The following is a 19,874-nucleotide window of genomic DNA, read 5'->3' on the forward strand; positions in this document are numbered from 1 at the left end:
AAACTCTCATTGATGCTGACTGGCCACTACTTGGTTCCACACTGCCTGTCAGTGTCCCAGCTGTTAAATGCCCCACCACTCGCAGTAAGGCTGGCAGATGCAGCACTCACAGTGCCCTCTGTGTGAAGGAGACAAAGCTGTGCCCGGGAGGAGGGGGGACTGGGCACATGGCTGGTCAGTGGAGATGGGCTGGATTCAGGCCCACGCAGCCCACAGGCTAGTTGTCCTCGGGCATGGCCCAACCTGCACAACCAAATCTGGCAACTTGAGCCACATGCAAATATTTTCAAGGCAGCATATGACACAGACCCTCTCCTCCCAGCCTGTGTACCCTCTCGAAGACTAAAATAGCCTGCTGGGTTTGTCTCAGCTTCTGTGCTGGTTTTGCCTGAAAGGTCTTGGGCAATTACTCCACCACAATAGCTCTCAGTTTCCCCATCTGTAGAATGGGGATAACAGTACAAATGTCAGGGACTATTATCTGAAATCATAATTCTTGATTATTTGTAAAGTGCTTTGGGGCATCGCATGAGTAAGTCCAGTACTATAATAGCTAGTAACAGTTTACTAAATGCTCACACACTGGACCCTCATGGCAGCCCTGGAGGAAGACAGGGCAGGTGGAGGCCAGCCTTGCAGCCTTACCCTCCTTGCACTGTCCTCCTGCCACTGTTTTCATTTCTTTGCGCCTGCTACCTGGATTGCTCTCTTTCATCAGCTTTTCCCTGTCTATCCTTGATGGCCTGGCTCGGATTCCACTTCTTCACCAGGCCTCCTGGATGCATCTCTCCATATCTCCCTTATAGCAGCACCATTTTACAGTCTCTCCCCACATTCACAGGGCCCCCCATTACACTCAGGTCTCCCCAATTAGATCATGAGCTCCCTGAAGGCCGGGGCCATCCTCATGGCCTGCAGCCCCAATGCCCAGCACAGTACCTGGAGCAAAGAAGGTCAAATGGAAAAAGTCACAAATTATTGTTGCTGAAACCTGGTTCATCAGCTACCCCGTGGCCCCAGCCAGAAACCCAGGGTCACCCTGAAGACCTTCCTCCCCTCAAAACCTCCACCCAACTATCAAGAACCTTCTGCTCCAGCTCCTAACATGTATCTCTTGAATGGTCCCATTTCTTTCCCGCCCTCCCTTCCCCTCACCAACTGTGCCCTTATTTCTGTCAACTTCCTAACTAGTATCCCCTGCTCCTCATCCAATTGGTTTTTCATACAGAAATCAGAATCATCTTTCAAAAAAGCATATCCCTTCCCTGCTTACAACCCTCCAGAGGCTTCTCCTTGCTCTCAGAATAAAGAGTAAAACCTGTTACATACCCCACCTGGCTGACCGGCCTGCTCCCCCTCCTTCCCAGCGCCTGTGCCCCAGCCTCGCAGGTCTTGGTTCTGTTGCTCAGTCTGCCCGGCTCCTTTCCATTTACGGCTTAGCACATGTTGCCACTCCTGGCACATTCTCTTGCTCCTTCATCAATTGGTTAATGCCTACTCATCCTCCATCTCCCAGCTCCCTAGAGCGCATTCCCAGGGAAGCCTCCCCTGACCACAGATGTGACCAGTCCTGCTACAGGCTCTCCGCGTCCCTTTCTTTCATACCCTTTCTCACAGGGAATTGCTTCATTCTTTTGGATTAATGTTTCCCCTACCAGACTGAAGCATTCAGAGGGCAGGACCATGTCACATATCTGCGTATCACTGTATTCTCTACCTAAAACAGTACCTGGCTCAGGGAAGGCCCTGACTAAATAAATACCTGGTCAATGGATGAGTAAATGAGATTCTATTCTGTGCCAGGCTCTGTTCTATTTGCAAAATGCAATATTTCCAGGTTACACGAGACACCCTGAGTCTTAGGAACTTGATTTTCTGCCCTTCCTCTCCTTTCCATGGAGACAGGGAATGCCCCCTGGGTACACACACACACACACACACACACACTGACTTTGGATCCGTGCTTTATCAGAGTCTGGAAGCTGGATCATCGAGCCCTGCCCCAGACTATCTGCAGAAAGGGCTTCCTTTCCTCCCACTGATTCCTGCCCTTGCACACAATTCTAATCCCATAATCCACCGTGTGTGGGGGCGAGGGGGGGTGGCGGTGGTTTCTCCCCTGACGGTCTCCTGATGGAGCATCAAAGCAGCCCAGAGCTGGGGCCGTGCTCCTGCCGTAGGGCCACGTTCAGAAATGAGGGGCCTGTGGACCCTGTCCTTGAATCCCGCCTCCAGAGCCTACAAGAAACTCATACTTCCTGAGCAATAAGCACATGCCAGGCGCATTGCTAGGTGTTTCACACAGATCATTTCTTATCATGCAAAGGGCAGCCTGCTGGAGGAGCAAGCACACTGACTGGACCTCAGGCCGGAAGAGCTGGGTTTGGATTCTCACCCAGCTCCTTCATAGCCATGGGTGTTATCATGGGCGTGCCAGGCTCTAGGCCTGTTTCCGTAATCTATAAACTGAGATCACAGTGCCCGCCTTCTGGGGAGGGTTCGTTTACATGAACGCTCATGACATAACCCATGGAATACGGGTGATGTTTTGTAAACGTTAGTTCCTAAGAGGGACTTAGCGGTCTAATTGTGTTACTCTATAGATGGGAAACGGGGCCCAGGGGGAAGCGACTCTCCCAAGCGCTGAGCCAGGACCCAGGCCACTTAGGGGTTCTGGCAGGAGGTGGGGGTGGAGATGGGGGGGGGGGACAGTAGACAGGGCGATTTTATGTTTTCTCTCTCCTCTTGTCTGCCACCCTGTTCAGGCATCCACATTTCTCAGACACAACCAAAGCTTCAAACGCAGTTATGGAAACCACAGAGACCCCAGGGGGAGTGCCTAGGAAACCATCTTCGAAAGGCTCATTATTCTTATAAAGAATGTGCGGGAAACAAGGCTTTCTCGAAGCAAGAGCTCTGGCTCCCCCTGGCTCTCCCACAGGGCTCCGCCTGGCTCTCCCACAGGGCTCCCGCCTGGCTCTCCCACAGGGCTCCCCCCTGGCTCTCCCACAGGGCTCCGCCTGGCTCTCCCACAGGGCTCCCGCCTGGCTCTCCCACAGGGCTCCCCCCTGGCTCTCCCACAGGGCTCCCGCCTGGCTCTGTTGCAGCAATTATCATGGTGCTTGGCAACTACCTGCCGATCCCCCAGATCGGGGGCTAGGTTTTGTTCATCTTTGCATCACCATTACCTAGTGTCTGGCTCGTAGCAGTACCTGGCAGACGTATGTGGGAGTACCGATGGCTGATGTGTAGCTTTTTCTCTTTATTCTATTTTTTTCTCTTTTATCCATTCACTGGACAAAGTCTGCGTTAGGCCCGGAGTGACTGAGCCTGGGGCCCTGACCCGAGGGTCGCCCTGTGTGGAGCAGGGAGGCAGACCTGTAAGCCACGCCGTGGGCACTCAAAAGCCACCAGAGCGCCCGCACCACCGTCAGCCCTGGCCCTGAGCCTCCCCCAGCCTGTGTCTCTTCAACTAGAGAGGCCCAAGGTCCCTCCGGGGGCAAGGACGGCCCTGCTGGAGAAGTCCTCTGGGCGGGACACACAGCCCTGCCCTGGGGTCTCTTTAGCTTGCTCTCAGTGCAGCTGTCCAATCCACCCCTCCTCAGCGACTGAAGAGCTGGTTCCAGTGTCACTTCCTCGGTGAACTCACCCTACCCTCCAGCCCCAGGGTCGGGTCCTCCTTGTCCTGTGTTCCCTCAGCGCATCCCCCATCCCTTGCCCCCTCACAGCAGCCCCATCAGAGGCGTGGCCAATTGTTTAGTAGCTGCCTCTCCAGATGGGGGCTCTTAGAGGGCAGAAACCACATCTGCTGTATCCTTCCTCACTGTCCTTCCCTGCATCCCTCACCTTTCTCCCCTCCCCCTTTTCCTCCCCTCCCCCTTTTCCTCCCCTCCCCCTTTCCCTCCCCTCCCCCTTCCACAAACATTTAGCAGGTGCCTGCTCTGTGCCAGGCCATTGGATAGGAGTGGAGAGGCAGTGAGCTCTGGCCCGGGGCTGGCAGACTCTGAGACTTCCATCCTAAAGGAGAAGCTGAAGAAAGAACTTGCACAAGATCACATTCTAAGCACCGCATTCACATGACACAAAAGATTTCCTCGTTTTAAATGCCTCGGTGCCCTTTTGTCCTCCCCAACTAACTTCTTTATGGTTTTCTGACAGGACTTCGTATGCAATGTGCACCCTGGATTCTCACGGCAGCCCTGCCGGCCAGGCAGTCAGGGGTCGCCCGCACCCCCACTTATGGGTGGAAATGAGGCTCAGGAAGGGGAAGCAAGTTGCCTACGGTCACATACTGAGGTTGTGGCCAGGTCAGGTCCCTAAACGAGGATGACAGGCTTCCAGTCAAGCTCTTTCCTCTCTGTAACAATATCCCTCACGGGTGTGACCTCAGCTACAGAGATTCCAAATTGGTCTGCAGACCGCTGAACTGGGTCTGGCCTGAGAGCACCCTGGCTGGCTTTGCCTGGTGCAGGAGGTCGGAGCCACTGACCCCTGCAGGCCCCAGCTCTGAGATCCCAACTGCATCCCCTGAGAGAGTTGCCTCCTTTGCCTCTGCCCTTCCTGTATCCACTACCCAAGGCCCCGAACAACCAGTTCTCCAACAACCAGTCCTTTGCCCCTGCCCTTCCTGTATCCACTACCCAAGGAACCCCCACCCCCCGCCCTCTGTCCCAAGGGTTACCTCCTAGCGTTCAGCAGACCCTGGCAAAGAAGCTAGTCCCAGAAAGGAGCAGCACCCTGGTCTGAGAGTGCCATCCACACCCACACCTGTGAGCCCTACCTGTCCGGCTGCCAATGGGTCTACCAGCCCAGGGCCTCACTGCACAGGAAGAGCAAGTAGGACCACAGCTAGGGAGAATGCTGCCACCACAAGGCTTAGTTTTGGACAGGGGGCTGGGGGATGGGGGTGAGGTAACTGCTGACCCAACTCAGCATCTATGACCTTCATCTGACTCATTTTTCTTTTTTTAAATTCTTTTTAAAAATTCTTTACTGATTAAGGTATTACATGTGTCCCCTTTTCTGACTCATTTTTCATAGACAAGAGTAGTTAGAGTCATCAGAAGTTTTGGAGCAAAGGGACAGGATGAAGCGACTGCTACTTCAGGAGGCTGCCCACCTTCTTTATAACAGGGATCCCACGGACGGATGGCCCCAGGGACTGGACCAAGAATGGGTTTTTGTCACACAAATTTGGCTTCAAAGCCCGGCTCACCACTTACAAGTTGTGTGACTTTGTCATTTACTCACTGAGTCCTTGATTTCTTTATGTATAAATGGGGATGATACCTACAGACTCTCTAGCCCTAGGGCTAGGATTAAATGAGAACAAGTGTGTAAAGGCCACATAAATGTTTGTTCTCTCCCCGTAAGCTGTGCCAACCTGCATTTTATAAAAGTGGAGCCAGAGACCTGGTCAGATTCCTGGTTCGGATTTTCCTCCTCCAGCCCAGGCTCCCTGCAGGCGGGCGTTCTCCCCAAGCTCAGAGAAATGGCCTCACCAAGCGGCTCGATGGCTGTGTTTTCTGCTCTGTGCTACTGTTGCTGTAGTCCTTTTTGCTGTTAAATAACTTTTCTAGATATAACCTCCTAAGAAGAACTGAATAAATTCCCACTTGTATAATAAATATTTTAGGAAGCATCTTTGGCTGTTTTAACACCAAGAAGGCAAAGTCAAGGGCATAGCTGACTTGTCTCAATGAGCTGCCAAGAATCTGGTAATCCTGCTAATGACCCTTTTTAAAATGCAGAGGGCTAGACTAAGGCAACCAGACAGTAATGGTTCAGTTCATGTCTAGCTCTGTGCTCCTGGGAACTTGCAAATCAATTTCTGTCCTTTCCTCCCACCTCACCTAAAGCAAAGGATGGGATCTTGAGCAATTAATCAAAATTGGCTCCATGTGTCCAGGGGGGATCAATGAAAATGAACGTGTAATTGCAGAAATGGAATCTGTACCGGGTGATTTATAGGCTGTGCTCAGAGATGAGGGGCCAGGGGAAGGGCTGGGGAGGAGACAGGGCAGCAAGAGCCACACTAGATGGGTTTTCTCTCAGGCTGCTGTGTGGCAGAAGGAGTGGATCCACCAGATGTCGCTCCAGCTACCACACCATTGGGCCCAAGGGTGGTAATAACTGGGAAGTGGTGGTCAGCAAAACGACCCTTACGTGAACTATTGCCACTTTACAGTCTACAGAGGACTTTCACAGGCATTCTCACTGGGCCATCTGACCAGGCCTGTGAATCACAAACAGGTATCCACCTGCCCTCTCAAACTCAGGGACCAAACAGGTTCGAATAATGCTGCATCCCTTGCTGACCAAACTCAGACTTTTTGAATTTGAGAAACAAATAGATTTAGATAGTGATGAATACTTGTATTACTATTATCTCTTTGAGACTCAAAGAAATGAAGCCAAGGTCACACAGCTAGTAAATAGTAGAGCTTAGATTTAGAACCAGGCCTGTTGGTTCTAACGCCCAGCCCTTCTTCCTAAGCCTTGCCCCTGAGGGACGCCTCTCTGGAGTAGGGAGCTCTGCACTGGGCAGGGGGTGGGACTCGTCACCCTTTAAGATGACCGTATAACCAAGAGTCCTTGGTTTTTTTGAAGTCAGGACTGTTTAGAAAAAGCGGCTACGTGAAGTACAGAAGCAGGCTGGGCATTATAGAACCAGCTGTGGACTGCTCTGTGCTTTGCTATTGCTGTGACCTCTCTGGAAACCACCTCTTTGATATGAGCAGGGCCAGTTATTAGGCAAAATAAAGCCTTATGGAGGCACTGTAGTGAATATGGAGGCACATGGTGAATGTCATCACTCATTCCTTCACTCATTATCCATTCAATGAACACTTTAGAAGACATTCTCTGTGGTAGGCTTTGGGCCAGAGCCTAGGGCTACAAAGGTGAACTGAAGGATCTGGTCCTTGCCTGGGGGGAGCACAGTCAGTGGGACACACACACACACACACACACACAGGAGCAGGTGACACAGTTCATGTGGTAAGTTCCATGATGAAGACACACAGGGAGCATCTTACCCAGCCTGGGAGGTGCAGGAAAGGCCTCCTGGAGCTGTCCCCTGAGCGGAGTCTTGAAGGATGAGTTAGCCGGGTGGAGAAGCAGAAGGGCAATCTGAGCAGGTGGGGCGGCGCGGGGAAGGCATGGAGGTGAGAAGCAGCATGGTGCACTGGGGGACAGGAAGCTCCGCAGGCCGCCGGGAGCCCCCGGATGGTGGAAAGCAGGGTGTGATATGGTCAGATTTGCATGTTCTAAAGACCCCTCTGGCAGCTTAAACCAGTCATGTCCTTCTCTCAGCATCTGAAGTTCCCTTGGCCCCAGAAAAGGTGTCTGGGTTGAGGTAGTTAAAATACAATGCCAAGTTCACAAGGGATGGAGGGCCAGTTATATGAGGACAAGGGCCAGAGAGTTAAGCTCACTTCCACTGTTTGAAACACAATGCACAAAATGGTGCTGCCTGACCCAATGCCTCAGGCAATGGACACCAGGTTCATCTCGGTATCTCCTGTACCAAGGATTTTTCTTATGAATGCAAATCCATTGGATCATTCTGTATTCAATAACTATGCATGTTACTCACCCAGTCAATTTAGTACCTGAAGGAGAAAACGGGTGTGTTTGGCTGAGACAAGTGGTCAATTCAGTCAGGATGTCTGAGCCGGTTGTGTGTGAACCCCTGGTCAAATCCTATTTCCCCTGTTTACATCTGGGTCCCAAGATTGAGAGAGGATCTAGGTGAGACCTCTGGAGGGCCTGTACGTCTTGACCAGACTATGACAGCATGAGTCCAGCTTGTCTGCAACCTGATTCGCTGATGACTGAGCTTCCCTTTGCTGTCTGCTACCTGGCAAACACCTGCTCCACAACGTCAGGAGGGGTCAATAGAACGGCACAGAAAGGAATACTCTGTGAGCAATCAATGAATATAAATTGTCAGAATCCTATTGTTTAGGTCTTTGGACTCAAGATGATTCAATAGCTGGAATTCCTAATCCGATTGTTTGCCCAACTGCATGCTTTGTCAGAGAGTACTCATCATTAATAGTGAACACAGGCCCTGCGAGTATTGTAAAGGGAAGGGGAGGGGTCTGAAAGGACCTGTATCTAGTGTCCACTCTGGGTTCCCTATAGCCATTGTGTCACTTCATCCTCATTCCTCTGCTCTGAGGTGGGTATTAGTGTCCCCTCATTGAGGATGTAGGCTCAAAGAGGGTAGGGAGGCAAGGTTGCAGAGTCGGCACTGATTTCCAGCCATGAAACGGGTAACTACGTGCACTGCCAATGTTAACCAGCAGTCACATGACAAATAATAAAACCCAGGCAGATGTACCTTGGAGATAATGCTTTCACTCCAGACCACCACAGTGAAGTGAGCATTGTAATAAAGTGAGTCTCAATCTTTTTGCTGGTAGAGGGTCTTACTTTCAATTTGTTAAAAAAAAAAACCCCAAAAACAGTATTTGTGAAGTGCGATGAAGTGGAGCGCAATAAAACGAGGCATGCCCGTATATAATGACGTTAACTGGTATTACGGGTATTCTGGGATGGTCTAGGTGTTAGAGGGATCTCCGCATCCAGTGGCAGTGGGATGGAGGAGGATGGACTAGGTGTCTGGTTCTGCAAGAGTGGAGCCTAGGAGGGGGTTGGCCCCATTCAGTTGAAACAGCTGCCCAAACCCTGCTGGTCTCAGGCTGGTCTAGGGTAGGGCCTTGCCTTAACTGTAGATGGTCCACGGGCTACATCCTGAAAGAAATGTTTTTATATCTGTGGTCCTAAAATGTACTGCTTTAAGACATTTTAGCAGTAAAAGGAACTTAAAACCAGGAAGACACGGTAAGGGTGGTGGTGGTGGGGGGGGGTGTCCTAGGCTTTGTGAAATGGGACTTGACACTCCCCAAAGCTATGAGAAGAAGGTCATAAATTTTTAACCCAAGTGAAAAACAAAACAAAACAAAACAAAAAAACACCAAGGGAAGAGTTTCACTAAGAACACACAAACACTAAGGAAGAATTAAAAAACACATAACTAGTTTAGTAATATTGAACTATTTTAAAACTAGAGGGCTGATTTTAATTCTGTTTGCTGGTTTAGGGAGGTGGTATTAGGAATGAGTATGGATCCACCTCCTGGGCTTCGGGCAGCATCAGCCAGCACGGTGAGGGGTGTGGGCTGAGGCTCTGGGAGAGCCCTGCCTGCTGGGCTGCAAAGGGAGAGGTAGCCGGGTTCCCCACCCGCCTGCTTTCTCTGTTGTCAACTCCGGTCCTCTTTCTGGTTCTGAGTGTGTCTCACCTTCTCTCGAGCTATTCTCTGTGTCTTTATTTATGTGTTTTTCCTCTCTCTCTGCTTCTATTTCTACCTCTCTCTTGCCTTTCTTTCCAGCTCTCTCAATCCCTGGTTTTGATCAAAACAATCCTTAACTGGTGAAAACAGAGCTGAATGATATACTTTAATATGTTTTTATGTATGGTTTATAGATTGAACAGTATTTTCTGTTTTCTGCCTCATACAAAGGCAGGCAGGGGGGTATAACTTTTTCTGTTAATCCAGAAAACAAATATATGGTGATTTTCATATGTATGACCCTTGATTGATTCCTACCAAACCTTCTCCCCCAAACCGAGAAATTGGAGGCCAGCAATAGGATAAAAGACCCAGCCTAGAGCTCCTAGCGTAAAGCAAGAGAGGACCTATACTTGTTGCCCGCTATGTGGGTGAGAAGCATGATGGCAGGGAGCATGCAAGGGTGTGGGGCGCAATCTGGGTGTATGAAATGGAGATCCCAGTTAGCAACTGCCCGCTCACATGGCACCAGGCCTTCCCGTGTCAGCCTCTGCCACTGCCCAGCCTTTGCCTTGACCCTCCCTGAGCAAACTGCTGCCCCAGGACCTGAGCTCACCTGGTGTTGAACCCTCCACCCCTTTGCTGTGCACTCCCTCTGTCTGGCATGTCTTGGCCACCTGCCCATCCACTGAGGTCTTCCCTGATCCACAGAACCAGCTAGAACAAATTCCTCCTGCTGCCCCACTGTGGTCAGAGGTGGGGGCTCAGTCATCCTGGTTCCCTAGTGCCCAGCACAGTGCCTAGCACAGAATAGGTATTCAATTAATGTTGGAAAAGGGAAGTGGGATTCCACATAGAACCTTTTGTCTCCCACGTTAGCAGAAGGAAATCAAAGTGGGCAAACTTGGCCCTAGCTCTGAGGTTCCCTCCCAGATCTGCTCTTCTGCCTGCAGGCCTGCCCCTGCACACCTGCACCCCACCCAGACTCCAAGGCTCCCTCCCCCATGAGCCTTCTGACTCCTACGCCTGTCCTTTACCTGAGCTTGCAGCCACCTGCTCTGCTGTTACCTTACGTGGGCCTCTCTTATGGCTGTTTCCACACCCCCATGTTAGGCACACACAAGACTGTCACCCCACACAGTGAGCCAGCCCCCCGAGGGTGACACTTCCACAATGACCAGATGAAATGAGCAAGGGAAGGCATCTCTGCCAATCCTTGGGAGAAGAAAAAGCTGGAACCCACCGTCCTGCTGGTCGACAGGAAGCAGGGAGAGGGTCGGGCCCAGCCTCCCAGCGGGGAGAGGAGGCACTGAGCGCCGGCGGTCACTCACCCCCAGCAGCACGGGGTCAGGGATCAAAACGTTACACTACCTTGTTGGCCAGTGGGTCTCCCGGTCCATCTTCGCCTTTCCCAACACTTAGCTCTGACTGCTCGCAATTAGTATCTGAGAGGCAATCTAAAAGAGTCAAGCTGCATTACGGAGAACCCCAGAGAAACTGCAGGGCACAGCTCCTCTCGTGGAGAGTGGCTCAAATGGCAAAGCTTGGTCCTTCACCTACTCAGCTGGGCCTTGCCAAGGAAATAAGATCAAGAAAGTGGCGTTCGACTTTAGCATTTATTTAAAATTGGAAAAAACGGTTTGCTTGTTTGTTTGTTTGTTTTTCTGAGCAGGCACAGACCACAAGCACGTCACAATCAATTGGCTATACATGAATAGTTTTGTCATTTTCGTACTAACAGCAGGAATGAAATAGCACCGAGAGAGGTGTGCGCTACACATCACATAGACAATCTGTGGTATGCAACAAAACCCAGGCCACAAAATCGGAATTAGACACTCCTGTCTGCCTCAGAGAGGCAAAAGCATAGTGGACCAAGCGGGCACGCCAGCGGGGACCACAGAGCTGCCGGAGCCCATGCCCAGCTTCAGGGATTAATTTTGCAGGCAAGCAAAGCAGAGAGTGGCAAAGCTTCAGTCCTCGCTCTCTTGCCAGGGGAGTTGAGGAAACCACAGGGAAATGTACAAAACTGGGAGGAACAGGCATTGGGAATTGGTCACCTTCAGAAAGGCAAAGACAAAACACTGCTCGTGGAACCAAAAACAGTTTCCATCAGTACGTCTGGGGTACAGAACAAGATGGCTGAGTTTTACTTGTAAGCAGTAGAAATCAAAGGAAGTTTCTTGCCAGTGAAAGGACATATTCCAAAGTGAACTACAAACAGGTGTGAAAAAGCTGGGGAAACTGAAGGGTGGGAAAAGACATTATACAGGTCATCTCAAGCTCAACTCAGGTGCAGCAAGGTAGGGAACTTAGTCCCTGGGGCTGCCAGGTGGGTGGCGAACTCTACAAGTTGGGCAACACACCCTTGAACCAGACACAGGGATCAAGTCACAGGTATCCTGGTTGTGCTGCTGTACAGACAGATTTACTTACACGACTCACCATGTCTAGGACAGTGTCTGGCACACAGGCATTCAGGAAGTGAATACTGAATGAATGGTTTCCTGTGCATTGTAAAGTTTGATTTACTTGATCTGCAAAAAATAAACGACTATGCTACGGAGAAATCCAAATTGTGGCTAACAACATGTCTGACTAATTTTGAGAGAATGAGAATATATTGGCAAATTATATGGATAATTATCTTTATAATTATCTGGATAAAGTTATCTGGATCATGTTGATAGAGATCTCTGGTTCAGATTAAGATTCGATAGCAAGTAGCTGGGATCAGTACTGCGACCGACTCTGGTCATTTCCAGGTAGGCGTCAAAATCTGTGATTCAGAAACACGAAACTCCTCCCATCTTCTACCTTTTTCCCTACCTCTCCTTCCTCACAGTTCCATACCCTGAGGTAGAAAGGGAGACGGCAGAGGGCCTGGCCGAGGGCTTCGGTGTTCGCCGTCCTGTTCTCTTAGGAAATGTGGCCCGCATGGCACATGTTCAAGAATCCACCAAGCACTTCTCCATCAGCTCCAAGGTGACCAACAGCATGGGGTCAAACCCAGACTTGGTGGCTTAAATGGTCAGAATAGGAGACGGCACTTGGAGGCCCTGCTTCCTCTAGACCGGAAGGACTAAGGAACGTCTGAGGGACGGAGCTGTGAGAACCTCACTCCTCGCGACTTTCCTGACCAAGGAAGGGCAGGCTGAGCAGAGGCTTGTCGTCACACAACAGCCCAGCGATTTCCAAATGCTGGCGACAGCGAGCACTTGAAGGACACGAGAAATAAATCATACTGAGCAATACACACTGAGCCACAGGTTTGCAAATGTAATTTTTCTGGCAGGTATTTTGGGGTGTTTTCACAACAGCTCTCTGACTAAGGCCTACGACACGACACGACTCTAGCAGAGCTAAGATGGCCCTGGCCACCCTGGAGGCTTCGGCCACACAGACACACAACACACAGTCCACTGCGAGCTGCTTTTACCCATTAATGAGGTCAAGAATGCTTGCTAACCACCTAGCAGGGAACCCCCTCGCCTTAGCTAAGTCACAGACATTTCCCCAGCCCGAGCTCAGCGCCCTCCGTCCTCTCTGAGGAGCAGCGCGGGAACAGTCGGGAAGGGAGAGTAAACACTGCCACGCTTGTCACTGCGTCCACTCCCTGCCTGTTTCTCAGAAGCAGGAGAGTCACGTTCTAAACACTAACCCTACACCTTGAACTTTCTTCCTCAGTCACCTGTAACCAGCTGCCCTGCAAAATCGGCAGCACCGGGCAGGCAGCCTGCTGAGGGGAAACAGGAAACGACCCCTGTCTTTGCGTCACCTCCCCACGACCTTCACCCTGACCTAGTTTCAGTCATCAGTGGGGGTGGACAATGTAACGCCTACTGATAAGAAACTAAATGGGGCCACATGTTTCTAATAGAAGATTCTATGAGAAAATGACTTAAATTTAGCAGACACAACTAAATGTATTGACATTAAGGCCAAGGTTTTCTTGTGTTTTTTGTATTTTTTAAAAAATATTTTCACGAATGTTGTCCATTGCTGAAGTCCAGGTTAAGCTTCTATAGCAGATGACAACTCTCAGAATTTGGAAAAGAACACATTTACCTGAAGTTCCAAATTGGCATCACTGACTGACCTTGGGGAGGAAGAGGAGGAGGACAGCTCCCACAGACATTTCTAAGCACAACCGGGAGAGTCCCTCCGCAGCGGCTGGGCATTGCCGCTGTGCGCTAAGGCCTGCCTGCCTTCCTCCCCGGCTCGTGGTCTCACAGCCAGTGAGCCACACGGCCTGGGGCTCCAGGACCCCGGGCATGGCACGGGCCACACAGAGGAGAGGCACGCCATAGGTCTTTGAAACAAACAGGATTCCTCCACTGAAAGAAACCAAACCAAAGGGCACCTGGAACACTCAGCACCAAGACAGACGAGAAGCCTCTAATCAATTTTGTGGCCTTTTTTTTGTTGGTTGGTTTAAAAAAGAGAGAGAGAGAGAGAAGAATAAAAGGAAAGTGCAGTGAAATTTACTCTTTCGCCTCAGCCAGTTTATTGTTCATCTCTTTACTTTGCTCCTTGTCGTCGGGTTGGGCTTGGGCGGCGCTGGGGCCCTCCGCGCTCTTTTTCTTGAAGGCCCGGCCCGACACCACCTGCTTGTCTTTGGCCTTCCTCGGGGCCTTGTGGCTCGCTGAGGTCTTTTTTGGTTTGGAACTCTGAACACTAGGTTTTTCCACCTGCACGGAGAGACAGACAGACGGAAAATACGGAAATACAAAAGGAGAGGGAGTGGGAGAGAAAATTTAGAGAGGAGACACAATTAATGAAAGGATAATGGGAATGCCGACATTTGACTCTGAGGGAGCAGAGTAAAGTGTTCTCAGGGAAGTCAGGCCACTTGGCTGCCAGAACCCTCTGCGCCCCCTGGTCAGTCATTGGCAACACTCTCACTGGTCACATGGGGCCCTGGACATCTCACCCCAGACATCCAGGAAGTGGACTGTGCTACTATTTGCACTATCTGTTTCCCCTCCCTGTCCAAGTCAGGCAGGTATAATTTGCTCTAGTCAGTGAAATGTGAGCAGAAATGCCTGGGTCACCTCCAGGCCCACTCAGGCAGCCTGTGCTTCCCAGTGCCTTCACTCCGAGTCTCTGGCTGCAGAAGTGACAAGGAGAGCTGCACCAACCCATGGTGGGTGTGTATTATAAGAAACTAGAGGCCCGGTGCATGAATTCATACACAGCCTGGTGGTGATTAGGGCCGATTGGGGTGGCTGGCCAGGGGGAGGGACTGTGTGAGGCTGGCTGGCTGTGAGAGGTTGGCTGTGGGAGCGCACTGACCACCAGGGGGCAGCTCCTGCATTAAGCGTTTGCCCCCTGGTGGTCAGTGCACACCATAGTGACTGGTCGACCAGTAGTTTGGTCATTTGGTCACTTAGGCTTTTATATACTAGTATATAGGTAGACCTCTGTTGATGTAAAACACAGAGATTGTGGGATGATTTGTTAGCATAAGCCCACCTTTCCTTTGCTTCTGTCTCTGGGATGGTGCACACAGATGGCAAAAAGCCCTCACTGAGATGCTTCAGGCCAGGCACCTTGTCTCAGTGAGGCCTTCACAACTGCCCAGCACCCGCTCCTCCTCTCAGGCTGGCTCCTCTGCCCGTACTTTCCCGAGCAGCTGATCAAGCCCATGCCCTCTCCCCAAGCTCCCTCCTCTAGCTCTGCCCCTTTGTTCCTAGGAGATGGCCTTGCCTGCTCTTTCTCAAGAACTCTGGGGTCACTGAGTGTGATCCCTCAGTACGCCACCTCCCGTCCATCTCTAGATTTATTTTCCCCAATCTTTCCTCCTTCTTCCCTTTGAATCTTCTTTTGTCCAAAGCCAGCCCCATACCCTGGGTCCTACCTCATCTGCGAAAGGTGGACAGAGATGCCACTGGGCTCCTGGGCTGGGCCACTCACTCACTGAGGGCCAGAGGTTTCCTGTCACCCCAGACCTGTTCCTAAGGTAACCAATCGGCCTGGTTTGCCGGGGACAGAGCTTTCATCAAACATGAAACTCTCAGGGCTACAACTAGAGGAGTCCAGGCAAACAGGCTCGGTTAGTTATCTTACCTGCGTTGGCCAAATACGAAACCACTGAGTGCAAGACCTTAGGGCAAAAGCAGAGAAAAGGCTGTCTAGGGTCTCCAACTTTTTCTGCTATTACAGATAGGAGAGCTGATATTTGCACGATTCCATGTGACCTGACCTCAGAGAACAAGCTCTGGCATATATGAGTCCTACGTCAGCAGCGGAATCTCCAACATGCTTCTCCCTCTCATGAATGCATTCTGGGATGCAAACAAGGCAAAATGGTGTCATTAGAGGAAAATCCCTGAAGCCACGTAAGTTACTTAGAAATGTAATTCATTCACAAACTACTCATTATAATAACAAATTACTCAAAACACATCTTGCAGCTGACATGACAGGTGTGTTGTGACGACTAAGGACTGCTGGTGGATGGCATTTATCAAGGGAAAGGGTAAGAAAAGGCAGGTGATTTTCAGGGACTGGGAGGTGAGGAAGTGTCTGGAGCTGAGGATGAGGCAGGGGCCGGGTGGGAAGGAAGCCAGGTAAGGATGCCTCCAACACTGGGCCAGCACTGCAGGAGCAAAAGCACAGTTATTTTATGACAAGGGGTTTAGGGCTCAGAGGAGATTTTCTGTCACTTTTTTCCCCCTAGGTTTCTAAAAATCAGAAGCTAGTTTTCTGCACAACTGCCAGTCTTTGCACTGTTTTTATTTTAGATAATGTTCCTTTTACACATTCCTTTTGAATTTATCAAAGGTTCTTATTAATAAGCCCCCTCTATCTCAGTGAGCTGCATAAGGGAGGATTCAAAAATATACATTTATATATTTTTATTGATTTCAGAGAGAAAAGGAGAGGGAAAGAGACAGAAACATCAATTATAAGAGAAAATCATCGATCGGCTGCCTCCTGCACGCCCCACTGAGGATCAAGCCCACAATCTGGGCATGCGCCCTGACTGGGAATCAAACTATGACCTCTTGGGTAATAGGCCCACGCTCAACCACCGAGCCACCCCGGCCGCCGGCTCACGGGAGGGTTTGGAGTGGCCCCGCCCCATGCTCTGCAGCAGTGAACCCCCCATCCCAGGCTGTGCTGATGGGCTCCCCATCAGGCCTGCCTCACCTTTGGGCATTCCTTGAAAGGTTCGCTGTAGAGGCTGCGTATTCTTCTGCGCTCAATGAACTTATTGTCAGCTGGTGTTGGCTTGTTGGCTTCCCCTTTGAACTGGGCACTGTAGCTGGTCTCGTGAGCCATCTTATCATCTGGGGGCTTGTACTGGAGCTTCGCTTTTATTGGTTTCACAGGCTTGATGTCCGTCCATGCTCTGAATTCATTCCTGGGAATCAAAGAAAACACATGTGCTATGAAACATCATCTGCCTGGAAGCAGCGCCCTCACGGGGCTGCAGACTCAGCCAGCTTGCAATGCGTCCTTGTGGTACTGACTGGACGGTGGCTGAAGTGGTAACTCCACTCTGTCCTCACGGGTAAGTGACAGGTTTCCTCTGCCAATTTAATGTGGTTTTGGCAATAGTGCCTGGGGGAAGGGCTAAGGCTCCCAGCTCCCAACGAGTGATCAGGCACGGGCCATCTAATCTCTGGGCCTTATTTTCCCAATATTCAAAATGAGGCTGCAAAAACTCAGTCCATTCAGTCATTCATGGATTCAACATACACAGGTGGGGCAAAAGTGGCTTTACCATTGTTCGTATGGAAAATAATACCATAATTAATAAATACACAAATAAGCTCTGTTTTGTGTACTCACAACTGTACACCTACTTTTGCCTCACCCTTTATAATTGAGTGTCTGCTGTGTGTGAAGTTTAAGAATTACAGAAGTTAAATGTGATAATAGGTTAGCATTGTGTTAAACCACGTGCCTGGTGATTGTGGTCAATTGACACACGCCAGTTCCCTCCCCCACTTTGTCATGATGAGGACCCTTTGCTATGCAGAATCCTTAAGGATAATTCCTCCCTTTGATAGCAGGGGGCTTGCTTCTTAAACAGTCTGAATCACTTTAGATCAGCGGTTCGCAACCTGTGGGTCATCCTCGGGTGAGGATTTTAAACAAAACAACACATGGCAAATATAAACAGATGTAGCTGTGGCTGAAATGAAAGCCACAGGGTCCATCCTGTTTGTTGGTGCGTGGGATTCAGTGCATAGGCTCTGTGCTCCCAAGGTCTTATCGGGTCTGTTCTCATGTGGGGCCATGAGAAGCTGTGTTATGGGAAAGGAAGAGTTAGTGTATGAACATCGCTGGGGTTGGTTCTTCCAGTGCCTTCTTTCATCTCCAGTGACAACGCCCTCCTTCAGGGCCCAGAGATGAGTGCCATGAACAGGAGGCCATGGGGAATGGCAAACAGAGCTTAGACTGTGGTGGAGACACATGGGTTCTAGTCCTAGCACTGCCTCTAGCTAGACCAGCGGTTCTCAACCTGTGGGTCGCGACCCCTTTGGCGGTCGAACGACCCTTTCACAGGGGTCGCCTAAGACCATCCTGCATATCAGGTATTTACATTACGACTCATAACAGTAGCAACATTACAATTATGAAGTAGCAACGAAAATAATTTTATGGTTCGGTCACAACATGAGGAACTGTATTTAAAGGGCCAGAAGGTTGAGAACCACTGAGCTAGGCCTTTCCCCTTGCTGAGTCTTAGTTTCCTCATTTGTTAAATAAAAGAATCACACCAGACAATGTCCTCATAATGTCCTTCTGGCTCTGAGGCTCCCTGAGTCGATGAAGCTGGTTTGGTAACTCTGAGCCACTTTTTGGTCATTTGACCTCCTTAGGGAAACTGGTTCATCTCTGACCAGAGAACACAGTTTCTTAAGAGACGTTTCCCAAGCTTCACTCGCCTTCCCAGGACAGCTTGGACGTCCACCTAGATGCTGCATCAACAGCTCAAACTCACCATCCCTAGGACCTAACTGTGTTGTCCCCCCTCCTCTCTCATGAACTCCCTCACTGCTCAGTTTCATTCACAAACGGATTTACTGAGCGCTTCAGGTCTGTCTGGCAGGATGCTGAGCTCTTTGGAGCAGAAAATGAATAAGAGCAGACCCTGGGCTCAGGATGTGGGAGGCAGAGGGCTCTGTTGTTACTCCAGGACAATACAGGGAGAGCCACGAGGAGGAGGGAGTGAGAAGCACAGAGGAGGAGCTCCTCTGCCAGCCCCAGAGTCAGGGGTAGGGGTGGGGTTCTGGAGTGGAGTCAGAGGCTGACAGGGAGTTGGCCAGGGGAGCGGGGAGCAGCAGGTTCCAGGCAGAGCGAGAACACCGAGACGCTCAGAGAGGGAACCTGCAGGCAGTTTGGGTGGCTGGGCTGAAGCTTGTGGGGAAGGGCACAGGAAGCTGGGCAGAGCATGAAGGTCTGCAGCAGCCATGCTAGCGGGATGCTCTGGACTGTAACCAAGAGTTGCCAAATGAATCCAAGCCAACCAAGGATGAGTGTGGCCAGATTGGTTTTGGGGACGAGAACTCTGCAGCAGTATGAATGGTGGACAGAAGTGGGGGGCGGGGGTGGGGGGTGAGGCAGGAAGACAGGCTTGAGATTGTGCAGGGAGTCAGGCGGAAAGTGGAGGCCTGAGCCAGGATAGTGGCAGCGGGGACATGGGCAGGACTTGAAAACGGCTGGCAGGGAGTTGGCCAGAGGTGGAGGGAGCGGGTTCCAGGCGGAGTGACGAGTGGAATCTGAGCATTTTGGTCCTGTGGGTAGAGGTGCTACTGATTGCGACTGTGATGGGGAAACTGGGAGGAGAAGGGAATTTAGGATGGAATTGAGACCCTCCTGATTGTTAAAGGCACCCATTCACTCCGGCATCAAAGTTACTCTTTGATCCTTTCCTCTCTTCTCCTCCTTCCTTCTCCACTTTCCATGGGTTCAACCAGTTACTAAGACCTGACTTCTGAACCATTTTGGCTCTGTACACAGGCTTCGGCCTGGCCCAGGTGACACCTAGGGCTCTGGCCACCATTACCTGCCCAAGGCCCCACACCTCCTTCCTCCCACTCCTCAGAACCAAAGCCCTCTTCTTAGATGAGGCCCCAATACTTGGCCTAAAACTTGCAGTAGCCAAACCAGTAACAACCTGGCTCCCAAATGTATAATGGGAGCACCGTGGATCCTCTGCTCCTATCCCAGGCTGCTTCCAGAATTAGGACTGACATGGGCATGCGCTGGCCTGGAGCACTGTTTCTGGGCCATCTCTCCCAGGCCAGCCTGCAGCTTTCTAGGTCTCTGCAGTGGCCTCCATGTGCTGGCAAATGACTCACTGTGAACGTGTTCCATGGGGCATGTCCTCATGGGAAAAGCTTGGTAACCCCTGAGCCTGAACATCTTGGCACATCATCTTCCCATGAAACTATGCTAATAAGTCCCATAATAAGTTCACTTAATTATGACAAACTGTTAGGTTTAAACACAAATTCTGTTCCTTAGAATTGTCTCTGAACTCTTCATAACACCTTTCCCAGCCATAAGTAACAACTAATCATGTGCCATAAAAACAGAACTAGCTACTATTCATTAA

The 19,874-nt window shown here is 50.6% G+C and overlaps 1 protein-coding gene across 2 annotated transcripts in view; it reads right to left on the minus strand.

Annotated features, from left to right (window-relative positions):
- The window catches only part of MAP6 (microtubule associated protein 6), a gene marked incomplete at its 3' end in the record, with an annotated part of 80,129 nt that overhangs the window by 4,639 nt on the left and 55,616 nt on the right, over window positions 1-19,874 (minus strand). The window contains exons 2-3 of one of the 2 annotated variants that reach the window (XM_081098733.1): window positions 16,454-16,667; window positions 13,787-13,989 (exon numbers count right to left, since the gene is read on the minus strand). In XM_081098733.1, coding sequence (XP_080954859.1) covers window positions 13,787-13,989; window positions 16,454-16,667 — 417 coding nt within the window. Of the gene's footprint in view, window positions 1-13,782; window positions 13,990-16,453; window positions 16,668-19,874 lie in introns of those variants that run through there. The other variant, XM_081098734.1, reaches the window with a different exon arrangement.

Source organism: Myotis nattereri, assembly GCF_964212035.1.
Source record: "Myotis nattereri genome assembly, chromosome: 9".
Taxonomy (NCBI): Eukaryota; Metazoa; Chordata; class Mammalia; order Chiroptera; family Vespertilionidae; genus Myotis; species Myotis nattereri.